The sequence below is a fragment of the Neophocaena asiaeorientalis genome, unplaced genomic scaffold (genome assembly GCF_003031525.2).
Source record: "Neophocaena asiaeorientalis asiaeorientalis breed wild unplaced genomic scaffold, Neophocaena_asiaeorientalis_V1.1 scaffold540, whole genome shotgun sequence".
Taxonomy (NCBI): domain Eukaryota; kingdom Metazoa; phylum Chordata; class Mammalia; order Artiodactyla; family Phocoenidae; genus Neophocaena; species Neophocaena asiaeorientalis.
In genome coordinates, this window is record NW_020172141.1 from 853437 (window position 1) to 877027 (window position 23591).

Genomic DNA, 23591 nt, shown 5'->3' on the forward strand with positions numbered 1-23591 from the left:
AAGGAAGCTCCAAACGGGAGCCAGACATTGATCATCCAAAACCCTGGCCTGATTCTCAGCCCTAATCCACACCCATGAAGGTGAGCCAGTGCTCTACAGCCAGGACCATGTGAGCGTCTCAATTCAGAAATGTTACGGTAATGGGAAGGGATTGGCCCCTGAGCTGAACAACAGTCCTCTGCACATAAGTGCCTCAAATTAGACTCCTTTCAGGCCAGTTCTAACCTCCATGAAGGCTAATGAAGATGATTGAGCATTGCAATTTCTCACCACATCCTGGTGGAAAATAATAACTTTATACGTCAACTTTCCTGGGTGGGACACGGTTCCATCCTTTTAGGGGCCACCATGTGATCTGCACCCTTCCTCACCATGACAAGTATTGCTGATCAATCACAGCCTGCTTTCCTCCGGAGCCTAGACTTGGCCTCAGGATCCTTCTCAACACTGCTTTCCATCAGCTATTATCAGTCAGTCAGAGTTGATCCCAATAGCAAACCCATTTGCCCTCTCAGACCTCGACCAGATCTCTGTTCTTTTCAAGCCCAGCCTTCAGTACATTTTCTAAACAGAGAAAATAACTCTCTGGGATGAAGAATATCCTGAGATCTATGGAAATGTCACTAAGCTGTATCCTCTATGCTCCCAGGGATCCTGTACATCAACCCTGCAGACCTGGGGTGGAACCCTCCTGTGAGCAGCTGGATCGACAAGAGGGAGACCCAGACTGAGAGAGCCAACCTAACCCTTCTGTTTGACAAGTATCTTCCAGCCTGCTTAGACACACTCAGAACCAGGTAGGCCAAGAGGTGAGGAAGGTAACAAGCAATAAAGAGCCTGTTGGCTCTTACCTGATGTCCCGCTGATGTTCTGTCCTGTCCCCAAAGTCAGATGTCCCTAGGCATTCCACCCCGGGTGTGGCAGATGGCAGAGGGGAACACACGTTAGGACGGCGATGGGATGCCTGTTGTCAGTTCAGGCAGGAAGCGAGGTGAGTGAAGAGGAGAGAGATGTAAAGGACCTTTTGGAGGGCTGCAAGGGTGTGTCTGGAGGAGGCCGCGGGTTTTGGTAGTAGGGACAGCAATCCTGAGACCCTCTGCTTCGCAGGGCACGGAGCTGGCCCTCCTATACATGATACAGGCCAGATCAACAGGCCTAGAGGTGAGGATGACACCTGTCAGCAACACAAGGGGCCCACTTCCTGTTCCTGGCTGTGGGCGTCCATGGCCTAGGTGATACAGGATTGGGTATAATGCATCATTTGACCAGTCCTGCCCCTCTGGGCCCTAAGATTTCACTCTTCCTCCAATGGGTTTGCAAAAGTAAAAGCAACAAGCCCTGACCACTTACCACATAAACAAAGTAGTAATTGCTCTTAACCAAAAGGATACTTATTATAGCAAGAATATTATACGTGTCTGCAGAGAAGGGTTCCAGTGTTTGGAACCTGCTTTTGTTTTACATTCTCTTTCTTTGCCATTTGATGCATCATTCAACGAATCAGGTACTCAGCCTCAGCCCAGTTGCACCATCAGAAGCTGGTGCTGTGAAGGCAACGTGACTCAGAGATCCTCAGTTCCTGAATGTTCAACAAACAGAGTCAGGTTGATGTTTCCTGGAAATAAAGTCTATCACTTAAAATGATTCCCAACTCCTTATTCATTGGCCTGAGAAACACAGGATGGCAGATGCTTGCAAGTGTGGAGCAGAGATGAAGGGAGAGCTCCCAGGGCAAAATGACCCGAGGCACTCTTTCTTCATGTGCCCCGCCCTCCCCCATCAAAATCCACCATGTTAAGAACGAATTTTATGTAAGTAAAAACTGAGTCACAGTTGAATAGTTGACATAGTGATATGTTTTCAGATATTAAACATTTATTAGTTTTGATTTTGTAAGTTTTATACTTCAGGGTTAATAATTATTTTTCCAAACTTCAGGGTTTTCATAAAGCCTTTAAAAAGCCTTTAACCGCTTGTGGCTTATGAGCTCTGTGGCCCTGGGATCTAATGAGATAAAGCAGCCGTGGCAGCAAGAGTCTGGAAGTAGGCAGTCATGGTTAGTGTCTCAGATAGACAAGGGCTGCAAAGAGTTAAAGTGGCAACAAAGGGGGAGGTTTTAGGAAAATAGCATCCCCTATTCTTTAAGGTTTGCTGAGACACTTGTACAATTTATCCTTAACTAAAAATTAGGCCATTTCCCACTCTGGGCATTTAGAACAAGAGATACCAAACTCGTGTGTGTGTGTGTGTGTGTGTGTGTGTGTGTGTCTGTCTGTCTGTACACGTGTGTGCTTGTGTGTAAGCACAGCCTCTGAAACAAACTTTAAAGACTGTATTAAGTCCATCCAGAGAAACATCCCCCTGCCACCAGTCTCTGAGCCCCGTGGTTAATAAGGAAAAACCCATAGCTGTGGTTGAGGGTGCCCAGTCTGGGTTTCCTTCATGTAATTCTCACAATATCCTTATGAGGGCCGATCATCCTGCAGATGTGGGAGCCAGGGTCCCATGGTGCTCACTCAGTGCCTCAGCTGGTAGTGACAAGATACTCACTGCAAAGTCCTACTTCTATTTTATTCATCACCGTATTGTAATGCCAGCTTTCTGTGGCCCTGTCACGACAAAGCAATGCCAACACACAGTAATTTTTATATTGAACAAGCAGGGCTCGTAAGGGGTGATTATAACTTTATTTTGTCTCCCACTGTTCCTTCAAAAACATTTTATGTTCTCCTTCTGCCCCTGGATGAAATCTAGGTCAACATTGCTGATTTTACTGGTCCTTCTTCAGTAATAAAAATGCATCTCATCACTTCTATTCACACAATCTCACACACATACACGTGCACATGCACGTGCGAAAAATTTAAAAAGAGGCAGTGAAAATTGAAAAAACATACAAACTCTCCCACTGCCCACATAGCCCTCCACCTACAGTGAGAAAGGACAGTGTTCTTCACTTCTGTCCTTATTCTACCAGTTGCCCCCTTACCAGCTGTAGCTTCTCACCCCTCAAGGTTGAAGGGGCGGGACACAGGGAAGAGAGTGTTGGGCAGGAAAGGCCTTAATGATGGACCTGGTGTGACCTCATTTACCCCAGCTGTGGCAGGTTTGGAAATGACTCTTTGGAAGGCTTTGTGGGTCGCTTGGACCCCTCCCATCCCTGGAGATCCCCAATATGCCTTCCCTTGAAGGCATATTGAAGCAAGTAAATGCCTCTCCATCAGCTAGTCGAGTACAGCTCCTCACACAAACCCTCCAGGTTGGACCCCTTCACCAGTATCTAAACAAGCCCACACGCTCACGGCCATACCTGGACCCCAGGGTTAGTGCCCCAGCGAGCACCCTCTGACCCTGCACTGCAAGGTTAGAAGGTCTCCCCAGGGATTTCCAAGCCTGGGTCCTAGGGGAGCCCCTTTCTGAGGGTCTCTGTTCAGGATGAGCACCTGCCTTCCCTGTAGGAGGGACACTCGTTGCACACCCAGAGCCCTCCCCAAAGTCCTGTGTGCTCATTTCTAGCCCCTTCAGCATCTACCACTTTGATCCTATAAACTAGGAGTCCCCAACCCCCAGGCCACAGACCGCTACCGGTCCGCAGCCTATTAGGAACTGGGCCGCACAGCAGGAGGTGAGTGGCAGATAAGCCAGCGAAGCTTCATCTGCGCTCCCCATCTCTCCCCATCACCCGCATTACTGCCTGAGCCATCCCCTGCTCCCATCTGGGGAAAAATTGTCTTCCATAAAACCAGTCCCTGGTGCCAAAAAGGTTTGGGACCATGGCTATAAATCCTTGAGAGCACCAGAGGCCAGGTTGTCTGGAATCTCAGTTTGGAATTGGAAGAGTAGTTGGCCTGTATTGTGTCAGCACCTCATCCAAAACTGAGCCTGGGGCAGTTCCATTCTGACATTCTGTTACAAATATGCGTTTAAGAAATGAAGGAAAGCCTCCCAAGCACTCGGTGTCTTCGTTACTCATGGACGTAATGCCTAGACTCGTAGACCACTTCACAGCATTGTGGTAAGGACTGCAGCCAGACTCAGAACCAGCACAACACAGAACACTGAAGAGGATGGGACGCCATGCAACTCCGAGGCCCAGTGCTGGCACGTGACTTCTAAGATGGCTGTTGATGGTGCTGTTCATCTTATAACAGTGGAGCCTGCCTCTGTGTGGCCTGTGAGCTCATCCTCCCCGGGAGGTGACGATGAGGGCAGGAGGGGTTGAGTATGTGGGTCCATGGTGCACTCCATGTGTACGCCTGGTGGGATGAGAGTGCCGTGTGCGTGTGTCTGTGTGTCTGTCTGTGTGTTCCTGCTCCCTTGGGTGTAGGCGCACCTTTGTGTATCTCTGGATACCTGCCTTTCAGCCAAGACCTCTAAACCAAGATGGAAAGTACAAGTTCAGGTCAAGACATAGTCACAGAGCTATATTTATGAAAGAGAGAACTTAGTCATGTAAATCACCTCTGTCCTGGCCCACTCTGCCTCCCCCAGACAAGACTCTAGCCCCAGAGAAAACGTTTTCAATGTGTTTGAATTGAGGGCACTCCTCTGAGCTGGAGGAGTAGAGGAACAGCCTCAGAATTGCACCCACCTTGGCTCTGTAGGTGATTTTTGCCAATTGAAACAGTGGCACTGTGAGATATTTACTCGTTTAGTTGCAGCTTCCTACATTCCTCAAGGACTGGAGCGGGGGTCGCGGCAGGGGGGCGTCCTCAATGTTCAGAGAAGGGAAGTGGGGGGAGGGCATCAGAGGAAAGGAAGATGAGAAAGGGATCATCTCAGGAGGGCTCCGGTCCCTTCCTTCTTTGCAAAGGGAGCAGACCCCCAAACAGCTGATGAAAACAAAGGCTTAAGTAGCACCATGGGCCTCTATAATACCAAAGTTTTTGCTGCTGCAAAACTGCATGAACTTGTCAAATCGTGAGTCCACAGACACCAACAGGGTTCCACAGCTGTCCAACAATGCCTCTAGGATGGAAAAATCCAGTGTTTTAGAGCATAGCTGTGTCTCTCTCTGCAGATTTAAGAAGATAATTCCAATCCCAGAGCAGAGCATGGTTCAGATGCTGTGCCACCTTCTCGAGTGTCTGCTGACCGATGAGGACATCCCTGCAGACTGCCCCAAGGAAACCTACGAGCTTTATTTTGTGTTTGCTGCCATCTGGGCTTTTGGTGGAGCAATAGTCCAAGATCAGGTAAGAGGGTGTGCTGAGGCTAACACCCACGCTAACCAGCAAAGATTTGGAAGACAGAACAGCTAAAGTCAGAATTAACACAGAAGCATCAAACTACTTAGTTATCTCTCCCTTGTTCTGCTAAAGGCGTCAGTCCCCTTAGGAGGGCTTCAGGTAGTGAGACACGTGAGATTGGGCTATGTTTTGAGCTGTTGTTTTTTGAGTTAGTGAATGTATCCCTAATTTCTTGGACAGTTGCTGATTGAGTTTGAAAAACTGGAGGTATAAGTACCTTATTTTGCAAGGTGATGTGTGTTTTTTAGGTGGAGTGATGCTGTGCTGTAGAAGCTTGAGTAGGGGGAATCCCTTTAGGCTTCTTAAGAACTTTCCAGAACAGGCATGTACCACTCTGTAGCAACCATCACATCTTCATACCCCTGAAACGCAGAGCTGTCCATAGAAGGTTAGACCAAGGGCTAATTGACATCTGGGGATAGGAAACCGAAGTCGTATTCATCTCATGGTGTTGGCTGCTGTAGCTTCATGCTGTTTGGGGGTGTCTTGGCATCCTATTCTCTAAGGCTTGTGTATTCCCAACCTTTTCTTTACTTAGTTTCCTCCAAATAAAAGGTACTTTACCTAGAAACAACATATTTGAGGTTAGGCAGACCAGTCTTTTAGAACTGACTAGCTATCAGGCAGTGTCATATAGAGGCTGAGAACATGGACTCTGGACTTGAATTCTAACTCTGCCACTTATTAGCTGGGGACCCTGGACAAGTAATTTAACCTCTCTCCGCCTTACTCTCCCCGTGTGTGCAAAGGAGATGAGAGTGATGATAGTGGTACCCAGTTCCTAGGATGTTTGTAAGCATTAAATGAAGGGATACTGTTCTAATTGCCCACGTGTAAAGCTCTTAGAATAGTGTTTATTATTAAGGTTCTCCTACCACAGATATTCAGTTTCATAGCAAATATCTGGTGCCTTGCTCACAACAGGGGATTAAACGAAGCTTCAAGTGTTGGAGAGTTATCATTTACTCTTTCTGGTCTGGGTTGATTATGGGCTTTTCCAAATAAAATGGTAAAAATTTCAGCCTCCCAGGGCAAACCATGTTCTAAGAATCCAAAATGAAGGTGAGCTGGAAGAATTAACAATTAACTTAGAATTAACAATCAGTTTATTCTGTGTTTTCACGGGCTCTGATTATAACATTCATCCTACCTCCCATTACCCCCTACATGTTCTTGGTGCTCACAATTCAGAAAGCAGCTCTCAGAAGCCCCTGGAGGTGTGCCTTTCTCCATCTTCCTCTCCAGAGCTAGACGCTGGCGGGGAAGGGGGATGCTCCAAGGGCAGGAGGATGCCTGGACTGGGAGTTTGACAGCTGAGAATTTCATGCAGTCTGTTCTGCGGCCCTTGGAGCTTCTCCATGGACTGCTTTCCCAGCTCCACATTCCCCCTTTGAGGCAAGGAGCCAATGCATCCACCAGGATGGACGAGAGCCTCGATGAATGCGCAGAGATCCGGAACGCAGAGGTTGTGGCTTTCCCTCACATGCAGTCCCTGACCTTTCGCCTGCTGAAATGTCAGACAGCAACCACCGCTGGGCTTCTCTCTCACGCTGGTGCTGAGCAGGCAGTGGGGTATCAGGATAAAGACTCGTGGTCAATTTTTCTATCTCCGTGTAGAAAAATTTAAATCCACTCAATTCTTTTTAAAAGCCCGGGAGAAAGCGTCCCTCCAGGCGCCGCGGGCTCTGGAGCACATGGAGCTGTTGGCGGCTGTGCTGGCACGTGAGGAGAGAACACGGGAGAAAGCTTTTAGCAGCAGGGACTGTCCAAGCCCCCCACACAGCCTGCATTCAAGCCCAACACAAAATAGTGCTGTAAATCAAAAAGTATGAAGTTGGCCAAAATATTTGCATCAGGAACACCAATGGTGCTTATGTTTAAAAAGCTGTTATTAAAGCGAAGCAGAATATAATACAAAATACAGCCCATACTTGGGTAGAAGTTCTAATAAAAAAGGGAGGGGTGGATCCTGGCTAAATACTTTGCAGCAATCCCAGGGAATTATCTCTCAGAAGTAAATGATCTCTCAAGAGAGCACCAGATTGGGCAACTGAGAACCTGGGTTCAACTCCCAATTCTGCCATTTGCTGCCAGAGGTGCAACCTTTGAGCTTTTGTGTTTTCATACATAAACTAGGAGTAATTTTCAGTAGCCAGGATGACTTAGAGCATTGTGAAGACCAAATGAGGTGATATTGTGTTCCAAACTCTGCTACGTTGTACCACACTGTGTGCCAGTACAGACTTAGTGCAGGAAAGGGACCAGAGAATTGTCACAACCTTAAGGAGATGGGGTTCAGAAGGGGCCTCTTCATTGAGGTCATTGCTGACGAGTCACTCAAAGAGTCAAACTGAGAAAAGTCCATGGGATGACTCAGCAGAGGTGACCTTGTCTTTCCAGTGTCCAAGTACAGTAGACGGTGAGGTCAAGCACCAGATTGCAGGAAGCCAGACAGTGTTGGTGTAGCCCAGCTAATGGCTTGGTTGAGAAACTGACGGGGTAGCTCAAGGTGGAACTGGGAGTGAGGAAAGAAGGTGCACCCAACCTCCTTCTTTCTAGAGATGGTCTTTGTCTTGGATTCTCCATATAAACTCAAAAGATGGTTTTCATTAGGAAGTTAAAGGTCTTCAAGAATTTTATCCAAAGGTAGACAGCTAATATGTTTTCATAAGTAAATATTGTCAGCCAGAAAACAATTGGTGTCAGGTAATACATATATGTTAAGCTTTGTTTTTTCATTTAGTTTTCAATAGCACTCTTAGTTCTGCCGTGGTGTTTTGGGGAGGGAAGCACTCTTTTCCATAGTGTAATTCCATTTAAGAGCTTATCTAAAAGTTAGTCTTTTTAATTCATAGGAAGATTTTAATATCTGAGAGTACTCAAATTAAGGGTATAAACTTCCCACACCTTCCTGTTATGACCGATAAAAGCACAGAAAGGACAACCCTTGAAGTCATGTAATGCTGGTTGTTTTAATTTTTTGTACCTATTTTAAATTCTGTTAGTATATTTACTTCATTGTAAATATTTTTTAGGGTACCTTTGTATTTTGCTTTGACCTTGGTTCTGTGATTTGGATGTCAACAACTTCCCCCAAAAGCACCAGAATGTTAAATTCTAATGTCATGATCCCAGTCTGGGTTATTCAGCTTTAATCCTGCTTTCAGTTTCCATGTGCACAGCAGTATTTTTAATAAAGAATTACACAGAGGAAAAAAAAAGAATTTTATCCATGAGTCAAAAATGGAGATTTTTTTTCCTAAGGCTTCTGATTGCAGAGAACAAATATTGAGAAGATAGTGTCCTCTTAATCTGAATTCAGATCAGAATAAGAACAGCAAACAAATCTGTCATTAAGGCCTATTTCCATTCTCTTTTTAAGGCAAAAGAATTCAATCCTATTTACCTAATAGACAGCGAAATGAGTGCCATTTCTTCCAAGTCCAGATTCATTGCCATGCGCCCAGCTCCGTGGTCTGTCCTCCTCCCCAGGAACATTTCCTAAAATGCCCAATCTGGACCTCTTCCCTTTTTAGGATTTTTCCTAGGTCTGTGTGCTCAAAGAGTGGGTTTGCTCCCCTAGAGAGTTGCCAGTAGCAGCAGGTCTTCTTGGGATGTTTCTTTGGGTGTTGTGTTTCAGGGGGTTTGCTCCCCTAGAGAGGTGCCAGTAGCAGCAGGTCTTCTTGGGATGTTTCTTTGGGTGTTGTGTTTCAGGGGGTTTGCTCCCCTAGAGAGGTGCCAGTAGCAGCAGGTCTTCTTGGGATGTTTCTTTGGGTGTTGTGTTTCAGGGGGTTTGCTCCCCTAGAGAGGTGCCAGTAGCAGCAGGTCTTCTTGGGATGTTTCTTTGGGTGTTGTGTTTCAGGGGGTTTGCTCCCCTAGAGAGGTGCCAGTAGCAGCAGGTCTTCTTGGGATGTTTCTTTGGGTGTTGTGTTTCAGGGGGTTTGCTCCCCTAGAGAGGTGCCAGTAGCAGCAGGTCTTCTTGGGATGTTTCTTTGGGTGTTGTGTTTCAGGGGGTTTGCTCCCCTAGAGAGGTGCCAGTAGCAGCAGGTCTTCTTGGGATGTTTCTTTGGGTGTTGTGTTTCAGGGGGTTTGCTCCCCTAGAGAGGTGCCAGTAGCAGCAGGTCTTCTTGGGATGTTTCTTTGGGTGTTGTGTTTCAGGGGGTTTGCTCCCCTAGAGAGGTGCCAGTAGCAGCAGGTCTTCTTGGGATGTTTCTTTGGGTGTTGTGTTTCAGGGGGTTTGCTCCCCTAGAGAGGTGCCAGTAGCAGCAGGTCTTCTTGGGATGTTTCTTTGGGTGTTGTGTTTCAGGGGGTTTGCTCCCCTAGAGAGGTGCCAGTAGCAGCAGGTCTTCTTGGGATGTTTCTTTGGGTGTTGTGTTTCAGGGGGTTTGCTCCCCTAGAGAGGTGCCAGTAGCAGCAGGTCTTCTTGGGATGTTTCTTTGGGTGTTGTGTTTCAGGGGGTTTGCTCCCCTAGAGAGGTGCCAGTAGCAGCAGGTCTTCTTGGGATGTTTCTTTGGGTGTTGTGTTTCAGGGGGTTTGCTCCCCTAGAGAGGTGCCAGTAGCAGCAGGTCTTCTTGGGATGTTTCTTTGGGTGTTGTGTTTCAGGGGGTTTGCTCCCCTAGAGAGGTGCCAGTAGCAGCAGGTCTTCTTGGGATGTTTCTTTGGGTGTTGTGTTTCAGGGGGTTTGCTCCCCTAGAGAGGTGCCAGTAGCAGCAGGTCTTCTTGGGATGTTTCTTTGGGTGTTGTGTTTCAGGGGGTTTGCTCCCCTAGAGAGGTGCCAGTAGCAGCAGGTCTTCTTGGGATGTTTCTTTGGGTGTTGTGTTTCAGGGGGTTTGCTCCCCTAGAGAGGTGCCAGTAGCAGCAGGTCTTCTTGGGATGTTTCTTTGGGTGTTGTGTTTCAGGGGGTTTGCTCCCCTAGAGAGGTGCCAGTAGCAGCAGGTCTTCTTGGGATGTTTCTTTGGGTGTTGTGTTTCAGGGGGTTTGCTCCCCTAGAGAGGTGCCAGTAGCAGCAGGTCTTCTTGGGATGTTTCTTTGGGTGTTGTGTTTCAGGGGGTTTGCTCCCCTAGAGAGGTGCCAGTAGCAGCAGGTCTTCTTGGGATGTTTCTTTGGGTGTTGTGTTTCAGGGGGTTTGCTCCCCTAGAGAGGTGCCAGTAGCAGCAGGTCTTCTTGGGATGTTTCTTTGGGTGTTGTGTTTCAGGGGGTTTGCTCCCCTAGAGAGGTGCCAGTAGCAGCAGGTCTTCTTGGGATGTTTCTTTGGGTGTTGTGTTTCAGGGGGTTTGCTCCCCTAGAGAGGTGCCAGTAGCAGCAGGTCTTCTTGGGATGTTTCTTTGGGTGTTGTGTTTCAGGGGGTTTGCTCCCCTAGAGAGGTGCCAGTAGCAGCAGGTCTTCTTGGGATGTTTCTTTGGGTGTTGTGTTTCAGGGGGTTTGCTCCCCTAGAGAGGTGCCAGTAGCAGCAGGTCTTCTTGGGATGTTTCTTTGGGTGTTGTGTTTCAGGGGGTTTGCTCCCCTAGAGAGGTGCCAGTAGCAGCAGGTCTTCTTGGGATGTTTCTTTGGGTGTTGTGTTTCAGGGGGTTTGCTCCCCTAGAGAGGTGCCAGTAGCAGCAGGTCTTCTTGGGATGTTTCTTTGGGTGTTGTGTTTCAGGGGGTTTGCTCCCCTAGAGAGGTGCCAGTAGCAGCAGGTCTTCTTGGGATGTTTCTTTGGGTGTTGTGTTTCAGGGGGTTTGCTCCCCTAGAGAGGTGCCAGTAGCAGCAGGTCTTCTTGGGATGTTTCTTTGGGTGTTGTGTTTCAGGGGGTTTGCTCCCCTAGAGAGGTGCCAGTAGCAGCAGGTCTTCTTGGGATGTTTCTTTGGGTGTTGTGTTTCAGGGGGTTTGCTCCCCTAGAGAGGTGCCAGTAGCAGCAGGTATGCTTGGGATGTTTCTTTGTGTGTGTGTTTCAGTTTGGACTCACTGGCTTGAGTACACGGGTGCACAGCCCTATCCTTAGGGGCTCATGATCTAACATGTATGCATATATAGTGCTACCTATTCCTTCCGTCAGAAAGACGTGTATACCTTTGTCTCTGCTTCTCCTAGATTTTTAGAATTTTAGCTCTTGAAAGAAATTTAGAAATACCCTTTCCTAGAATCAGATGAGAAAACTGAGGCATGGAAAGATGTGATTTGTCAGTGGTTATGTGCACGACTCCCCAGCTGAGGCTCTTCTCACCGCACCATCCTGTGCGCCCACGTGTCGACAGCCACCATTTTGTTCCTTCCATCCATGACTGCTGTCCTGGACGTTGCTCAGAGCCTTGGGAGTCTAGGGGGACCGGGGTGGATCTGTCTCTTCAGGAGATCTTGGCTGTACTTGCCCATCTTGGGGCCATAGGCTCCTACTCTCCTCTGTGTTCTTACACCTCCCTCCCTCACCCTCCACCTGCCAGTGCTCTGAGATGCATAATGCCAGGGCGACCCAGCCACCTGGTCAAGCAGGGGCACATGTACATGCTCAAGGGAAGCCCCTGCTTAGCTGGGCCTTGTCGGGGTCGATCCTCGGGGGATAAGCAGGAGCCCTCTTTGCTCCCGGTCCTGACCTTCTGCCTGATGCAGGGCAGCCTCTCCAGGCTTCCTGTGCTCTGCAGAGCCTTGACTCCTGACCTGCTTTGTTTTGGCAGCTCGTGGACGACCGGGCAGAGTTCAGCAAATGGTGGCTGACCGAGTTCAAAACAGTCAAGTTTCCCTCCCAAGGAACCATCTTTGACTATTACATAGACCCAGAGACCAAGAAATTCGAGCCTTGGTCCAAGCTCATCCCCCAGTTTGAATTTGACCCTGAGATGCCTTTGCAGGTGAGTGTGGCTGAGTGACCAAGGACGTGCAGTGTCCCCAGGATCTGCAGTGGCTCTAGCGGCAGCCCCTTATGGATGTCCGAAAGGTTTAACCTCACTAGGAATTAGTCATCCCCAGCTACTTGTCTTTTCAGAGGAAATTATAGGTGCAATGAAGTTACAAGATCTCCCAAAGTCTAGATAACTTAATTACCAGACCCCCACATCCTTGGAGAAGAAGGACGGCCAGGGCAGAAGATTCTAAAAGAGAGGCCACAGGGAGGCAGACAGCGCTGGCAGAGGGGGAAGGGCCTGCTCTCTACCCAGAGCATGAGTTAGTAGGAGGGTCTCACTGGGTATTAGGGGGGCCCTCCTCCCCGGGATAGTGAGCTCCCCGACCCCAGAGGATTCCCTCCCCTGAAATGCTCCAGAACACTCTGCCAGCATCTGTTTCTCCCATGAGCCCCCGGCACACTCATCCTGTTCCCACTCCAGGCCTGCTTGGTGCACACGAGCGAGACCATCCGAGTGTGCTACTTCCTGGAGCGGCTCCTGGCTCGGCGACGGCCGGTCATGCTGGTAGGGACCGCGGGCACCGGCAAGTCGGTGCTGGTGGGAGCGAGGCTGGCCAGCCTGGACGCCGAGGAATACCTGGTGAAAAACGTGCTGTTCAACTACTACACCACGTCGGCGATGCTGCAGGGTCAGTGTTACAGAATACATCAATAAATCGTGTGAATCGGTCCCGCTGCTCACTGCTCACAAAATCAATTACATACTTGCAAATGGTGTCAACAGAAGAAGAAGGTGGCTTTAATCAGAATGCTGGCAATCTGAGGAGATGGTGGCCTCAGCGCCCTCCAAAACCATCTCCCAAGAGTCTGCTCAGCCGTGAAACTTTTTAGAGAGGCAGAGAGAAGTCATCTCAGTTAATCACTGAGATGGGGGTCAGAGTCCTCGCCATGCCCCACCGTGTGCAGGCTTGTCAGCGCCTTGTGATCTTCCTCTAGATGTTATCTGTTCACACAGTTTGGTCACACAGTTTACTTGCGAGATGACTGAAGGGGAAGCCAGGGAAGAGATCTGGTCATCTGTTAATTACTTATTCTCCATTTCTACTTCTTTGATCTAAGGGAAGAACTGAGGGGTTAGGCAAGGCATTGTATGATTAAAAGATTTGAAAGCTGTTCTTGGGTCACAGGTGAGCAGAGCATGTGGGTGCCTGGTTTAGAAGTTAGTTGCAATTGATTTGCTCAAGTGACAAGAAAAGGGGCTTCTTGCTGAGAGCGGTTTCCTGCAAGGAGCTGCTTACATAAGGGGCCCAGGGGGTGTGGAGGAGGGGGTGGGGTGTCTGAGTGTCCACTCCTTCTACGGGAGCTGGAACTGGAGCAGAAGTCAGGCACCTCCCAGGCTTGACTCCTAGTGGCAGCACTGTTCCTTCCCCTCCCACTCCCCTTCTCTCCTCTCCCCTCCCTTCTGTGTCCCACTTTCCAGCACCCTTAGCAAGGTCCCCTTTCCCATCCTTTCTCCCTAAGTGCCTCCCTGGCCTGCTAAATTCCCCCAGGGTGGGATTTCAACGTAGTATAGGTCAGCACCTTGATGACAAAGAAAACAGAAAACCCATTGGAAGATTTCCATGGGCTTGTAGACTTCTGGCAGCGGATGTTCCTCTAGAGATCATTTTATTCACCCCTCATACCTCATAGATGGGGAAACTGAGGCTCAGGAAAAAGTATGTAGTTGCCCAAGGTCACCATCAAGTGGCAAGGCTGGTGTGGCACACCCAGTCTGCTGGCCACATGGAGCATGCATTTCACTGGGAGTTTACACGTTGGGCTCCCGAGGGGACACGTGTCCTCAGGGTGTGGCTTAAGGGTCCAGGGCTCACTGCATAAGATGTTTCCCCCTTGCCACCCACTTTCTCCTTGACCTTCACCTACTGTCAGTTCTCCTTTTATATAGAAACACTCATCACATTAACCCTAGAAACAGCCTCCTTTTGAAGAAGTGCCCAAGCCAACCTCCCAACAAAAGGAGGGGAGTGACAGGGCTGGGGAGGAGCCCTGCTCTCACCCCTCACAGTGTAACAGCCTTGCCCCACTCTCTGTCCCTCCACCCGGGCTTTCCCACGTGAGACCACGTGCATCCCCACCCCTAGAACGCACAGTCCACTAAAAAATAGGCGCTCGGCCTGTGGGCTGTTTGCAGATTGGAAAGTTATAAGCCAAGCTTATACATGAAAGTGAACCTGGTCTGGTCCTTCTGTGGCCCCTGCTCAGTGTGAACCACAGAGAGTCAACGTGTGGTGCTGCCAGCACTGTGCTTTCCCCAGTTCCCATGTGAGACAACAGCTCACTCCCCACCTTCTTTCTGCACCACCTTGCCAGCTCTTCCAGGGTTGGGATCCAGCCAGCTCCTCATGCTAGTGGGGGCTGCACTGTCTCTACCTCTCACAGCAGGTTAGCGCCTGAAGCTTGTGGATGGAAGTTAAGGTCATCCCTCATCCCCCCCTCAGCGAGAGGGAGACTTCACCTCTTTGTCAAATCAGCCTCTGGGCTTCATCCCCTGCTGGGCTGGTAAAAGTTTCACACCTTCGGTTCCAATCTAGCAATTGACTGTCATTCCCGCCTAGATAACAAGACAAACTGAAGTGATGGAGACTTGTATTAGAACAAGTAGTTTGTCAGTGATGTGAGCATCTTCTATTTGAGAAAGAACACTCCGATTTTCTTCTGCTCTTCACAATGTGAGCAGTTATAGACACGATACACTTTTAAATTTAATTGTTTTCTTAAGTCTACACAATCAGCGAAACAAATCAAGCCCTGGTGTGTGTGTTTACCAGTTTCTGACGTGTGATTACTCCCACCATGATCAATTTCAGGCGACCCCCACCATGTCCGTGAACATGGAGTTGGGAAGAGAAGCACAGCAGAGCACCATGCATCCTATTTCTGCTCTGCAGATTCAGTAGGTGAACATAACCTCAAGAGCACAGATAATGGTAAAATGTAGTCACATAATTTTCACATGAGTTTTGAATATTCATTACCTTTGTTTTTAATATAATTTACTTACTTGTAAGTTTATCTAATTTATGTTTTTAAATAATGGCTGTGTTGAACCACCAGCTTACTAAGTTCCCTGTTTTTTTGGTTTTTTTTTTAGATGTTGGGAGTAGGAGTTTTATTAATTAATTATTTTTTTTTCAGTGTTGGGTCTTTGTTTCTGTGCGAGGGCTTTCTCTAGTTGTGGCGAGCAGGGGCCCCTCTTTATCGCGGTGCGCGGGCCTCTCACTATCGCGGCCTCTCTTGTTGCGGAGCACAGGCTCCAGACGCGCAGGCTCAGTAGTTGTGGCTCACGGGCCCAGTTGCTCCGCGGCATGTGGGATCCTCCCAGACCAGGGCTCGAACCCATGTCCCTTGCATTAGCAGGCAGATTCTCAACCACTGTGCCACCAGGGAAGCCCCTTAAGTTCCCTGTTTTAACAGTCAGCTCTCAAGAGGCAACTCCAGCAAACCACTAACTTCATCTTGACTCCATGACACCTCAGCCACCATCAAGCCACACAGTGTCATAACCTGGCACTGTCATGGCCTGGCACCGTCACGTTCACAGCCTGCAGCGGTCATAAGCAGACTTCACATGCCTGGCTGGTTCACGTCCTAACACTGTTTTGCTACTGAACATATCTACCTCTACACTTACTTGCAAGCCTTGAGTCCAGTGACTGATCAGATTATCAGGTTTGCCCACTTTACTACTACTATAACTACACTGATAATAGTAATAATAATAACTGATATTATCAAACATTCACCAGGGATGTGTCAGGCGCTAACCTGAGATTAGACTTTTACACGTTTTTAAATGATTTAATCTTGTACAACCTTGGAAAGTATTTGTATAACCCCCATGTTATAGATGAGAAAACCAAGGCACAGAGAAGTTAAATAAGCTACTTGAGGCTACACAGCAAGTGTGGTGGACCAGGGTTTGAACCCAGACAGTCCGACTTCAGATCCTGTGCTCTTAAACATTAGGCTATACTACCTCCCTGATAAGAAACACTTTGGAAACTGAAATAAATATTTGATAATATTACTCTTATTATTAGTGGTACTATTTGAGTAGTCTAGAGAAATTGTTTTCTAGAGTCCTGTTATAATGATTTTATAATGTAAAAAAATACTTTAACCAGAGAGTGAAAATTCATAGCCAAGGAAGAGGAGAGGAGTATCATACTCTTGACTCTGAAAGATACTGGATGCCCTTACTTGGAACCTCCCGTCCATTACTTTAGTCACAGTCCAGACAAGTTTTCTTATTTGGCTTCTTAGCTGAAAACATTTTGGAAGCAACAAAACGGCAGGGAAAAGGGTGCTACCAACAATTAGAAAAGTGGGAGCAAAGAGCCTGGTATCCAACAGGAAATAGAAAACATAAAAAGGAGGTGCAAGAACCCAAAGGGTAGCTGCTCTGGCATCAGAAAGGTGGCACACTGTCCCACCCACGTCAGGAGCCCATCACTCTTTTGAAGCCCAACATTTTCATTGCTGTTTGTACTTAAGACCCTTGGAATTAAGAGAAGATTCAATGTGATGTGGTGTAGGCTGCTTTAAAGGCCAGATAGTACACCCAGACAGATGTGCAAAAGGTATGTTTATAATGTGTCTGTAATGTAAAAGATGGGAAATAGCCTAATTATCCATATGATGGAATGCTAAGCATTGTTACAAAGAATGAGGAAAGTCTGTATGAATTGAGTTGGAACCATTTCCATGCTCTTTATTGAGTGAGAAAAGCAAGATACAGAACAGTGTATATAGTATGCTCCAAAGTATATATCTTGTTTAAAAAGAGATAGATAAAAATTTGCATATATATATATACACACACACACACACACACACACACACACACACACACACAGAGTCATACATCTATGCTTGTATGTACTAAGAATATTTCCAGGAGGACACACAAGAAACAGCAGTTGCCCCTGGCAAGGGGAACTAGATGCTAAGAGTGGGATGGAGAATGACTTAAACTTTTTAAAAATTATGAAATATTTCAAGCATGCAGAAAAGTACAGAAAATAGTGTAACAGATGCCCATGTACCCACAACCCAGATTTCACAGATGTTAACATTTTGTCATTTTGCTATGGATCTTAGCATTTTAAGTACAGCCAACATACCACCCCCATCCCTTCCTCTGTCTTGCCCCTCATTAACCGGACTAGGACCACTAGAGTTGATGTGCATTACTCCAAATTTACGCTTTTCATACATATATGTACCCATAAAATACACCATGTTGTTGTGTGTACTTAAATTTTAAATATGTATCATACTGTAACTTCTTTGGTAACTTGCTTTTTTCATCACTGTCTGTTTTAATGCATGCAGAACGTTTTCATTGGTTTTTCACTGCTGCATAGAATTCCCTTGTGTGAATAAATCACAGCTCTTTTATCCATTTTCCTACTAAAAGGCAGGATAATTTTTTAACAATTTCCTTTTTTTTTTTTTTTTTTTTTTGCAGTATGCAGGCCTCTCACTGTTGTGGCCTTTCCCGTTGCGGAGCACAGGCTCCCGATGCACAGGCCCAGCAACCATGGCTCACGGGCCCAGCCACTCCACGGCATGTGGGATCTTCCCGGACCGGGGCACGAATCCACGTCTCCTGCATTAGCAGGCGGACTCTCAACCACTGCGCCACCAGGGAAGCCCCAACATTTTCCTTTTTAAAAAACATTTTTTGAGTTATAATTGACATACAATACATGGCACACATTAAAGTATACAATCTGATACATTTTGAAATATTTACCCATCATGAAACCATCACTACAATCGAAATAATGAATACATCCGTCACCTCTGTGAGTCTCAACCACTGTTCTGTTTCTGTCACAATAGGTTAGTTTGCATTTTCTAGAATTTTATACAATGTATAAAATTTTATATAATTATACAATGGAATCATCATACAATAGGCCCTCTTTTTTGTCTGGGTCCTTTCACTCAGCATGATTTTGAGATTTATCCATGTTGTTGAGGGTGCAATAGTTCATTCTTTTCATTCCTGAATAGCAAGATAAAATATGTAAAACACTCAAAATGATTCCTAGCATACAATAAGTGCTCAGTAGATGGAAGCTGTTATTCTAACAATATTAAAATCCTTCTCAAATTTAAAAATCTATAAATATTATGCAATAATCTCTAAGCCCCAACTGCCAGGAACACAGAAAGGAACACAAGCAAACCCCTTTTGCTTGAAAAAGGCATTTAACATAAACTATGCTAAAACAAAAATAATGTTTTTGGAAAAAATGTTCCAGCTTTCAAATGGGCAGTAACTTCATCCCAGCATGTCAATTCACTGAGGTCTCCAGGGGGATGTTTTGCAGTTCACTCATCCTGCTAGTCCATTGAATGCCATTTTTCTCAAAATCAGATGTTCTTTTATAGAGAAGGCAGCTGCTTGATATTCCCTGCATCTCTCCTCTCTTATTGCATCCAGCTCTGGGGTCTCCATTGAGTACTTTTCTAAACTCAGATTCAAAATTCCTTTAAATGCAAATGCGGGTTGTGTTTCAAGGCATTCACACTGCTCACCAGTGTGGATAGCACTTGCTTTATTTGAAGTTTATACTCTGCCAAACCACTGTATTATCAGTAATGCTTTTGACTGCAAGCCGCAGAAAATCTGATGATAGTGACATAAACAGAGATTCTTTTTTCATGCAACAAGAAGTCTTGAGGTAGGCAGTTGCTAATGCTAAATCAATGGTTCAATGATATTGAGGCTATAGTAACTATTAGTCTCTTAGATGGTACCTCAGGGTAGCAGAGTGGCTGCTGCTCTGGCCATCACATCTGCATTCCAAATGGAAAAAAAAAAAGCTAAAGGGAAGAGTTAGTGCCCATGTCAGGAAATGATAGCTCTCCAGGAACCCCACTGACTTATGTGTGTGTGTTACTGTTCAGAACTGTGTCACGTGGCCGCCCCAGCTGGAAAGTAACTAAGGAGAAGGAAGTAGGAAATGGTGTCCATCACGGATCTGATGATCTTTATTTTTACAAGATGAGAAAATGAGGCTTTAGAGGTGTTAAGGGACTTCCCTCAAAGTCACACAGTGAGTTAATAGCCAGGCTGTCTTATTTCACTGAGCTACAGTGTCCATCCACTTTGATAAGACAGTAAGTCATGCATCTAAATTTCCATAATAGAATGCCAACTTGGCTTCCGTTCATCTGATATCTGGAGCACATGGATGTCTCTGCCTTTGACAATAAATAAAATAGGGCCTTCACGTGGTCATTGAAACTCTCAGACTTCACTTGATCATTCACCAGCAGCTGCAAAAAATCACAGATTAATAACACTGACACCTTGGCTGAGAGAGGCAGATCTCCGTTCCTCCAGCTGCTCTAAATGCCACAGACGCAGTTGCACTGCTTTCTTTCCCTTTGCTGAGTTACCATTTAATGATCCACCCTTTGGTGTTGATTGAAAGTTAGGACGATAAAAGATAATTTTCAGGTTTTTTTTTAACATCTCCATGCCCATTTTGCAGCATGATACACCTTTTGTAAGTTTCCACGATATATGCCTTTTAGAACTGAGTGCCTGAAAAGTTTTTTCATACAAAAGTAGAGATGGGTTTATACCAGTGATCTGGGGTGACATGGTTACTGTAATTAAACGCAGATTTAGTTCTGAGCTTTCAAGGAGGCAGTTCATAAAGATCAATGTGACCATTTTTATTTGGTTACAGTAACTACGTCATCCCTGATTACTGGTACAAATAAGTTTCTTCTATATTGTTTTGGAATCCCTTTTTAGCCTTTATTTTAATTGGTCTATTTTATGTCTGTTGAAATAACGTAAGCCTTTTCTCATTCATTTTGAAAATATAAGGAATTTTTAAAACTAAAAGAATTTGCAATGACCCATAGACAGGACAGTTTAGAAAGGGAAAAGGAGAGGTAAAGAACTGGGTCACAGCATCACTGGGCATATATTTGCAGTGTGAAGCGAGTGAGCCAAAACGATGCTCGTCACTGTCCTGAATTCTGCCATCCAACTGCGATTTGAAGTATTAGTTCAACAAATATTTGAGTGCGTAATTACGCTAATTAGATAGGAGCTCAGGGGTCTGAGTCCTTGTGTAAAACAAATCTCCATCACCTGTTCATTAAAAGTTTAAGGTTGGACAGGACCTTAAAAAAGATCTGATCAAACTCTCGACTTCAAAGGAGCATTACGTTATCACAAATAGACAACTCTCGCCACTTGCCTGAATATCTTCCAAAAAGGAGATGACACAAAATTAAATCATCAAAGACCACCTAGTGGGCAAGACACTCTACTTGGAATGGGGGGAGGGGGTTTCAAGGTATAAGGAAATTGAAAACAACATGTTTCATACTGTAGGGAAACCATTCCATAAATTTTGGCACCTCCAAATTATAGAACACAATGCAGCAATTAAAAATCGTGTTTTGGGAGGTTAGGTATTATCATATAAAGAGGTTTAAAATATGAGAAATGAAAAAAACATATACAGGCAGAATATACAGTATAATTTATAGAACACAATGCAGCAATTAAAAATCGTGTTTTGGGAGGTTAGGTATTATCATATAAAGAGGTTTAAAATATGAGAAATGAAAAAAACATATACAGGCAGAATATACAGTATAATTCCAATGTTGTAAAGGAAAAAATCTAACAGAGCAAATAGACTAGAATGAAATACACCAAAATATTGAAAGTAATGCTTACTGCTATAGGTGATAGAATTATGGGCAATTTTCATTTTCATCTTTATGATTTTCTATGCTTTTCAATTTTTATATAATGAATATGTATTATTTTATAATCATACAAAGTATGTTATCTTTTGAAAGAATAACTGAAAAGCCCTTACAATATAACTGAAACATCTTAATGTGAAAAATTGGATAATATGAAAGGAAAATTGTTCAAACACAGATACACAAATCATGTCAGTTCAACATAAGGCACAGTTAATTATTAATGATCTCTGTCAAAAACATGGTCAGGCAATGAGTTAACTAAACCTGGGATTTCTGAAGGGTGGAAGCCGGGTCGTAGTAAAGTTTAAGAAGTACTTTGCTGTGGTGGTTACATAAGATGCCATAGTCAGACAGACCTGGGTTAGAATCCTGGCTTTGCCCTCAGTAGCTGTGTGACCTTGGATAAAGTCCTTTTACTTCCCTAAAGCTCAGTTTTCTCATTTGTTTAGTGCCTTCAACATCAACATTTTTGCTGAAATGTAAACCCACTTTTGCTCCTCCAGTTCTACCTGGAAGCAAAAGAACTCACTACCATTCCATTCTAGATGGGACTTGGGACAGAGCTCGGCCAGGAAGGGATCCAGCATGTGTGTGCCTTTCCTAGGGAGGCCTCTCTTTCTCTGGAGTACTTGACGTCATCCGTTTGAGATAATCCCGTGCATTCCAAGCCCACTTCTTGTTAGCTGATGTGCTTCTCTCCTCAACAATCCTTGAGAAGCGTAAAAAGTGTAACCAACCCAAATTACAGGGTCTGCTTAATTCCAGGAGTTGATTTGAATATCGTTGCTTTGGGAGGAGGAGAAACAAGTCTTCCTAAGGAGAGAATTTCCTATTAGAAGGACTGTTCTCAAAGGCATGTCCTTGACAGCCCATTAATTATATTTCATTTTGACAGATCTCATATATAGTTGTTATATCTTAAGGGGGGAAAGAAGGTGTTGGGTGATTAATTGGTTGATAGTGTATGTTAATTGCATGCTAATTTAATTTAAATTTAATTCATATTTGGAACACTTAATTTAACTCAGGACCAGAAAATTGGAATATTCAAGCTTCTTGAAGGAACTTGTCTTTCTATCTGTCACCTTCATATGTCTGTTGACACCTCCTCCTTGTTTACAAACTTGTTTTTCAAGAAAAGGAATCAGATGGTTCTTAGAGCCTCCAGCGGTAATAGTATTGGTTCTTGCAATACATAAATATTTAATTGCTTTATTGAAAAAAATACATGTATCTCCAGCCTATTACTTAAATTTGCTCTAAACAAGTCCTGTCAGGCTGGAAAACCGTACTCTTTGATTGCTTCCCTCTGGCTGAGTAATTGAAGAAGCAGCTCCAGGAGAGAGTCTGTACTTGGTTTCCAGAAAGGCACTGAAGATGATCTGATACCTGAAGGCAGAGGGGCACTGTTCATGACACTGGAAGCTTCTGGGAAATTCTCTGGGGCTCTTGTTTCTGCTTTCCCTCAGGGAACCCCAGCAGGTGAACTCTCTGAGAATACTGTTGACAGAATATCCGGTGTTTCCTCTCTTATAGCCCAGGGGTGGAAGGAGCTTCCTCCCAGCCCTGGGATGGGCTGCTCCCCTGCTGTCTTAGGTAGAGAGGGCAGGTCTACCCAGGATCTGGTTGTCTGCAGATTTCCTTGGGGGTAGAGTACTAGGCCTTGGGACTTCTGTTTCTAGTCTACAAACAAAGAAAGTGGACCGCAAGTGTGATAGAAGGGACATGGGCTTTGAAGTTTTAACTGGTTTGGATCTGTATCCTAGCTCTACCTCAGAAGAGTTAATTCATTCTTCTGAGTCTCAGTTCTGTCACCTGTAAAAGGGGTGATGGTACTAATCTTGTAGCAGTGTTGTAAGGATTCAGTGAGACCATAAATGTCTGTAAAAACCTAACAGAGGGACTTCCCTGGCAGTCCAGTGGTTAAGACTCCATGCTTCCAACATAGGGGGCACGGGTTCCTTCCTTTGTCGGGGAACTAAGATCCCGCAGGCTGCACAGTGAGGCCAAACAAAAAACACCCTAACACAGTGCGCAGTCAGATGTTCGAAGCCTGGGCACTGCTGTCACCACTCCTGCCTGGTCATCGGCCTCCTGCCCTCTGGTCCTGTAGAACTGCCTGCTGCTGGGAGCAGCTCTTGTTTGCACGCTGCACCATGGCTTGTCCTTGACATTGGACTGTCTTAGAACTGGCACCTGAGCTTTGAACCTCCTTCCCTCACTCATTGGCTCTCTTCTCAGCTGTCCTGGAGAAGCCTCTGGAGAAGAAAGCGGGCAGAAATTATGGCCCCACAGGCAACAAGAAGCTTATCTATTTCATAGATGACATGAACATGCCTGAGGTGGACGCCTACGGGACTGCACAGCCCCACACCATCATCAGGCAGCACCTGGATTATGGCCACTGGTAAGAGCACACGTAAAGGGACTTGGCCGGGTGGGGAACAGGTCCAAGGCCAATCGCTGTCCTGTCGTTGGAGCTGCAGACCTCAGCTCAGCTCTAGCGCCAGATGAGAATTGCCACAGCAAACTGAGTCCCTCATGGGATTCTGTTTCCTGAGTGCTCTTCCTTCCAACAGGGAATTGAGACCCACCGGAAGAGGCTGGTCAGAGAAGGTACTGAGCTCTCATTTAAAGAAAAATGTCTACTTTTTTCCTCAATATTCATCTCTAAAGCTGCCTTCTCCAAGCTCCCAGGGCAGAAT

The 23591-nt window shown here is 45.8% G+C and overlaps 1 protein-coding gene across 1 annotated transcript in view; it reads left to right on the forward strand.

The window, feature by feature from the left end:
- Nucleotides 1–23591, forward strand: part of DNAH9 (dynein axonemal heavy chain 9) — a 301303-nt gene that overhangs the window by 143367 nt on the left and 134345 nt on the right. The window contains exons 36-40 of the mRNA XM_024752602.1: nt 650–797; nt 5021–5195; nt 11900–12073; nt 12548–12755; nt 23128–23293. Coding sequence (XP_024608370.1) covers nt 650–797; nt 5021–5195; nt 11900–12073; nt 12548–12755; nt 23128–23293 — 871 coding nt within the window. The remainder of the gene's footprint in view (nt 1–649; nt 798–5020; nt 5196–11899; nt 12074–12547; nt 12756–23127; nt 23294–23591) is intronic.